Source organism: Dichomitus squalens (assembly GCF_000275845.1).
Source record: "Dichomitus squalens LYAD-421 SS1 unplaced genomic scaffold DICSQscaffold_116, whole genome shotgun sequence".
Taxonomy (NCBI): domain Eukaryota; kingdom Fungi; phylum Basidiomycota; class Agaricomycetes; order Polyporales; family Polyporaceae; genus Dichomitus; species Dichomitus squalens.
In genome coordinates, this window is record NW_006766998.1 from 19,374 (window position 1) to 26,282 (window position 6,909).

The 6,909-nt window shown below is 53.7% G+C and overlaps 3 protein-coding genes across 3 annotated transcripts; all 3 read left to right on the plus strand.

The window, feature by feature from the left end:
- Nucleotides 1–538: 538 nt before the first annotated feature.
- Nucleotides 539–1,012, plus strand: DICSQDRAFT_38926 (uncharacterized protein; the record flags this gene model as incomplete). The annotated part of the gene is made up of 1 exon (XM_007371538.1): nt 539–1,012. A coding segment is annotated over one exon (474 nt), but the record flags the coding sequence as incomplete, so codon positions are not given.
- Nucleotides 1,013–2,242: 1,230 nt separating this feature from the next.
- DICSQDRAFT_12111 (uncharacterized protein) lies at nt 2,243–2,893 on the plus strand (the record flags this gene model as incomplete). The annotated part of the gene is made up of 1 exon (XM_007371539.1): nt 2,243–2,893. A coding segment is annotated over one exon (651 nt), but the record flags the coding sequence as incomplete, so codon positions are not given.
- A 2,769-nt stretch (nt 2,894–5,662) lies between these two features.
- On the plus strand, nt 5,663–5,992 carry DICSQDRAFT_16490 (uncharacterized protein; the record flags this gene model as incomplete). The annotated part of the gene is made up of 1 exon (XM_007371540.1): nt 5,663–5,992. A coding segment is annotated over one exon (330 nt), but the record flags the coding sequence as incomplete, so codon positions are not given.
- Nucleotides 5,993–6,909: the final 917 nt, after the last annotated feature.

Sequence of the window (6,909 nt, forward strand, 5' to 3'; positions counted from 1 at the left end):
CCACGCTGTCATAGTGGAAATCGAAGATAAAGACACGCCCGCCCCGGCGGGCACGAATGGCCGCTTTACGGCGAATCAGAAACAGAAAAGCGTGCCAAGGTCATCAGAACAGCGTGAGTTCTTGGAAAATTTCGCAGGAGGGCGCACATCAAGAGCTGCGAAGCCCACGGCCGGGCAGAACCGACCTACGTCGCATAAACGGACACCGCCGGCCGCGTATAAGCGGGAACCGTCGCAAGTACCAGACGGAGGATGGTACAGTGCGTCTGCTACGGGACGCGGTGCTGGAAACGGAGGTGGGCACAACGGAGGGCGTAAACCACCCGACGGCTCCGACTCGAGCCCGGATGACAGCAGTTCCGACTCGGAGAATAATACATCCTCTCCAGAGAGCTCCGAGTCATCCGAGTCGGAAGGGAGCCGTAAAAACGCCAAAGGCAAATCCACGTCGGAGAAACGTCATCGGAAGAAGCAAAAGCAGGAAGTAAGGGACTTACAGGCACTGTTGAAGCGTATCAAGCTCAGGGAGCCATCCCGCTGGACCGGACACCCGGATCTGGATGAATTTGACCAGTGGTGCTATGAGCTAGACACCTGGGCTGAAGTGAACGACGTACCCGACGGTTTTGTGGTGAAAACCATGATGAATTACTTGGGAGGCAAGGCCGCAAAGTTCTTCATGAACCATGTGGCTCCTGAACGAAACAAGTGGTCCAAACAGGACGTCTACGATGGACTGTTCGACTACTGCTTCCCTGAAGACTTCAAAAGGGTGCTTAGGGCGAAATTGGAGCGTGCTTACCAAGGGACAACGAGGTTACGTGACTATGTGCGGGAAATCGAGCACTTGGCTAAACGGTTTCCCGATGTCACTGACTTTCAGCTGGTGCAAATCTTCTGGAAAGGCATTAATCAATACTTACGAGTACACCTGATTGAGAAGGGATTTGATCCGGAAACTACACCGCTAGATAGGCTCGTCAAACACGCTGCACGGAAAGAGAAGGCACACCTTGAAGCCCGCAGATTAGAACGGGATTTTGAAGGCCGAGTGCCCGGCCGAACATGGGGGCGTTTTGCGACCAGAACGGCGGGGCCGATGCCGTACAGGGCACAACCGCAAGGACCGCCTTCGAACGCTGCAAGACAGGCTAACAACAGGTCAGGAAACAGCATGAATGGACAGCCCGGACGTACGCACAGCGGGAATAGCCATCCTCCGGACACAGGCAAACGTCACAACGGGGGTAAGAAGAAAGAGCATCAGACGAGACATTCGGACGAAAAACTCGCAGAACTTACACAAAAAGACTTGTGCTTCACGTGTGAGCTACCTGGTCATAAGAGTTGGAACTGTCCAAAGCGTAGGACTGCGAAGGCCCCGGACGTCCCCCTGGGATCGAGCTCCATTAGATTCGAACACCTAGAAAGCTTGGCCGACAGAGCAAGGGGGACGGACACCGATATACGTCTAGGATCTATATCTATTGAAACAGACGAGTGGTCAGACAATGCTATCGATCATCCGCGACTGGCGGAAGCGGAGAAAATTGCGCTGGACATGTTCAATGATTTTCACGACCCCCGTGCGTCTGCTGAGGTGGGCATGGCGGCAAGCGAGCGTTTCAGCTCAATCGGATGGGGGTCTACTGTTGAGATCACAGATGAGTTGTTCGCGCGTTATGGGACACGAACGTTCCCGGACTCCTTCGCAGTCAGTGTAGAAGAAATTCTCGGCTTCACACGAACGGTCCCGGATATATTACAGGAAACTTGGGACTCGTTCATCGCAGCCCCAGTGCCACCTGACTGGCAGGATGGTTTCCCGGACTGTCGCTCACAGTTTGACACTCATCCAGCCATCTACTGGCTTCGTGCACACGCGAAACACGCTATGCAGGAGCGGTATTGTCAATTAGCTGGTATAGAAAATATGGTACAGGTGGCCAGACACGACACGGGTTACCTCGTAACTACGGCTGCCGAGGGTGTTGAACTCGTGCTGAGCCACACAACTGTTCATAAGGCAGGTTTTGATCCAAGACAGGTAATGGACTCATTAATGGATGAGTACTCGCCGGAAGACATCAGGGAAATGCGGGACATTGCCGAAAAACGACGTCGTAAGAGATGGTCTTTGATGCTTGGAGCTATCAGACCATCTAGAAGGACTAAGGGTCAGACCACAAAGAACTCGAGCTCAGGGACGGAGAACACTATTCCAGCAGTAGAACGGAACTCCATGCGGCCTAAGGATTTTAGCCGTGTGATCCCAAAACCTGTTGTGCTGTTAGTATACATCAACGGCGAACGCGCCAGAGCATTGCTGGATACGGGGTCAATGGCTGACTTCATGTCGACCACTTTGGTGGACCAACTGGGCCTGAAAAAGGATATTTTGGCGAAACCTTTGCCTGTGCAGCTCGCTGTACATGGTTCCCGGTCTAAGATAAATTGTTCCGTCATGGCTGAATTTTCCTATCAGGATATACGATGTCAGCGACGCTTCGACGTAGTGAACCTGGATAATTACGACATTATATTAGGAACACCGTTCTTGTTTCAACATCAAGTGGCGATAGGGTTGAACCCTACCCGAGTTTCTATTGGCTCCCTGAGTCCGGTAGACATCCGAGGGGAGGACGTGGCAGTCGTTTCGTCAGCTGCAGCTGACCTGCTTGAGGACGAGCTGGAAAAGATACGTGAGCAATTGAAACGGGAAGCGGCGGACTTGTGCCAAGACGGTGCGAACGCGGAGCTGCCGCCGCTTAGAGAAATAAATCACACTATTCCACTCATAGATGAGACGAAAGTGTACTCATGGAGACCGTCCAAATGCCCTGAAGCTCTCAAGCCTATTTGGGCGGAGAAGAAGAGGGCGTACCTGGCCTCTGGCCGCTGGCAAATGGCTTCGGGAGTCAATGCGTCCCCTATGCTGATCCTCAAGAAGCCTCCCAAGGGAGACGGCGAAATCCGTATTAGAACTGTGGTAGACAAGCGTGAGCAGAACGCGAACACCCACAAGCTGGCAGCGCCGCTGCCTGATATCGATGGAATACTCCGTAACGTGGTGAAACACCGGTACAGAAGCCTGATAGACGGAAAGGATGCTTATGAACAAATAAGGGTGGTACCGGAACACGTACCTCGTACTCTGTTCACCACGCCAGACGGAACGATGGTGAGCCTAGTGCTACAACAAGGGGATATAAACGGGCCAACGACTTACCAAACAGTGATGAACCACATCTTTGCGCCGTACATCGGAGTGTTCATGGACGTCTACCTCGACGACATAGTCATATATTCAGACACCATCGAGGACCATGTCAAACACATACGAACGATTTTTGACGTCCTGAGGAAGCACAAGTTCTATCTTGGGGCTGACAAGATGAACTTCTTCGCAACGCGGCTGAAACTATTGGGACACCTAATAGATGAGAAGGGGATCGCTATGGACCCCCACAAGGTGGATTCAGTACAGAACTGGAAGGTACCGACGAACAAAAGTTTGCTTAGCTCTTTCCTGGGGGCTGTCGGGTTTTTGGCTCCAGACTGTGAAGGAATCCGAATCCCGATGGGTGTTTTAGCACAACTCACAAGCTCTGCAAAACCTTGGAATTGGACGGACACCTACCAGCGTGCTTTCGAACAAGTGAAAGCGTCGGTGCACAAGTGGAGGCATAGCAGGCGTGCAGCGTTGGATTACTCGGAAAGCGCACCTCCGATTAACCTGGTAACGGATGCCTCCTTGACAGGCGCAAGCGGATACATATGCCAAGGAGAAGTACTCACCAGAGCGAGGGTTGTCGCATTCTGGTCCGGAAAATTCAACTCAGCACAGCAAAACTATGCGGTGCATGAACAGGAGTTACTCGCCATCGTCGAGTCACTGAAACGATTCCGCCCTTTGTTATATGGCACATCGTTTCGCATATGTACAGACCATAAAGCCCTAGAGTTTTTGATGAAGCAGAAAAACCTCTCTCCGAGACAGCACCGATGGATGGACGTACTGAATGAATTCCGCTTCTCCATACATTATATTCCAGGGGAAACAAATGTATTAGCGGACGCATTGTCTAGACTATACAGCGATGAGCCCACAGGCATCGAACGAGCGACGTCTGAGTATGTAGGACATGACAACACCGAAGACGGTAATGAGGAGGGCATAATGGACATCCTGCGTCCTCTGTACACGGGTGCAGCTGCTGTAATCGACTTTACACCGAGACGGTCAGCTCGAATCGCACAGAACAAAAAGCCTGAAGGAACGTACCGTGCAATGCACGAAGGCACAACCATACCAACCACGATGGCATCAGAGAGCTCATCAACAGACACACTACGCCAGCCGAGCGCGGATGCCACAACCGATGGCCGCTCGCCCCAAGCAGGATCAGAAGCTGTGTGTAACGACAAGACTGACGTCTCACAAAACACAACGCCGGAGACAACCAGCAACGCTGCAGAAAGGAGGCCAGCCGACATAGTGTCGACCGCTGGAGACCTAGGAATGCAGCTACCAGGCGGGCTGCGTGGTCGATATATAGAAGATGCCTACTTCCGAAAGGTGGTCAGTACGCCGTCGGAATACCCACTGTTCGAGTACATCGACGGTCTACTGTACAAAAAACATGGAGAAATGCACTTACTGTGCATACCTGATATTCTAGTCGGCACGAGACGCGTGCGCGAGATATTGATTAAGCATACTCACTCGCTGCTTGCACACCTGGGATATCGGAAAACGTTGGATGCGTTGAGGGCGGAGGTCTGGTGGCCACAAATCGTGGCAGACACGGAAGCGTACTGCAAAACGTGCGGAGTCTGTGCGATGACGAAGTCAGTACCAGCAAAGCCCATGGGGCTGTTGCGACCGCTGCCTGTACCACAGCGGCCATGGCAATATATCGCCATCGACTTCGTAGGCCCACTGCCGAGTTCAGGAAACCGATTGGGGGACTTCGACATGATCTGTGTTATTATAGATCAGCTCACGTCCATGGTACACCTGGTACCTACGTTACAAACGTATACGGCAGCAGACATGGCAGAGGTCGTGTTTGAACACGTCTACAAGCTGCATGGATTGCCAGAGAGAATAATCAGTGATCGGGACTCGTTGTTCACAAGCACGTTCTGGCGTACCTTGCATGGCCTTTTGCGCACGGAAATCCGTCTATCCTCGTCCTTCCATCCTCAAACAGATGGGGCTACGGAACGCGCAAACCGCACAATGACACAAATGTTGCGTCAGTGCGTCAGACCCGACCAGAAAGACTGGGTTTCACGTCTACCGGCAGTAGAGTTAGCAATGAATATGGCACGGTCCGAGACGACGGGGTTCTCACCATTCTACCTGAATTACGGCCAGATGCCGCGCTCGCTGGTGTGGGCATCGGAGACCCCGTACCCCGGTGTTCGTGCTTTTGCAGCACGCATGAAAGACGCGATCATGTCAGCCCATGATGCCATAATTGGGGCCAGGATCGCGCAGACTGACCAGGCAAACAAGCGAAGGCGTCCGGCACCTTTTAAGGTGAATGACTTGGTGTATCTGTCGACAAAGAACATATCACTTCCAAAAGGCATCGCACGCAAGCTGGCTCCAAAATACTTGGGACCTTTCCGAATTAGCAGAGTCATCGTGGAGGGCGCAACCTACAAATTGGACTTGCCTGCCGAATTGCGGGCACGCGGACTGGCAAACGCCTTCCATGCGTCACTCCTACGCCCACATTACCCCAATGATGACCGCAGGTTTCCTGGGAGACAATACCATCAGATTCCGGGGCTCGGTGAAAGCCCTAGGGAGTGGGCGGTCGATCGGATAATTTCACACATAGGGCGGGGAGCGGACGCCGAGTTCCAGGTGCAGTGGTCCACAGGGGATGTGACATGGGCACCTTACGCCGATGTAAGCCATCTGAGAGCTCTGGCGGAATATCTCGAAGCACTAGGAGTACCGCGCGTGAATAAGCTGAAGGACTCACCTGTTGCGATCGAGACAACCACGGCTCCACAAAAAAACTGATTCAGGAGTTGCTTCCGCGGCGGAAGATGACGAAGGCATCACGTTGAGCGTCGGATCGGTTTGCTTTGACGGCAGAGACATTCTCCGAACCTGTTTAAAAAGTAGCAGAGAAGACACATCGCAAACGTCGCACTCTCGCACACACACACACGGAACCACTCCCACGAACGACATGTCTTCTGCCAACCCTCGGGACTACAACACAGAGCACTGGGCGTTGTGGCAGCAATACGCCGACCGCCTCTTGGCGCACTTCACTGGTAACGGCCCCAACCCCGGCGAGCCACCGGCTGGCTATAGGGAGGTCTACTGCGTTCGCCACCGACACGCACCTCTCCCCGAACACCGTTCAGGAGGGATGCCGTCCACGGGAGGGACTACGGTTGGGGATCAGGAATGCGAGGGGTAGCCATGTCGGAGGACGCGTTCGGGGCCCTTCTCTCACAGGGAACTCAATGGGCGACGGCGTTCTCGCAGCTTGCACAGAGCATGCGATCGGGACCGGGCATGGGCGTCGCTGTGGCACACGCTCCCGCCCTCCCAATCGCGCCTAGGGCGTACTACGGACCACCCGCCAAAACCTGGCGTGGCAACAACCGCGGCCGGAGCGGGTATCACAGTAACCGCGGCCGCCAGACCGGCAGAGGAGGAAGTCTCCTAGGGCGCATGAGTCGCTCTCAAAATGGGCGAGGAGGCCATGCTCGGGGAAAACGAGGTGGACGTGATAGACGTGATGACACTCCCCCCCAAGCTGACGGTGAGCCTTCCAGGCAAGGCCTCGAGAGTCCATTCATAGACGTACTTACCTCACTGCTACGTGAGATAGTGATCGACGCACGAAGTGAATTGTCGGAAGACGTTCCAAT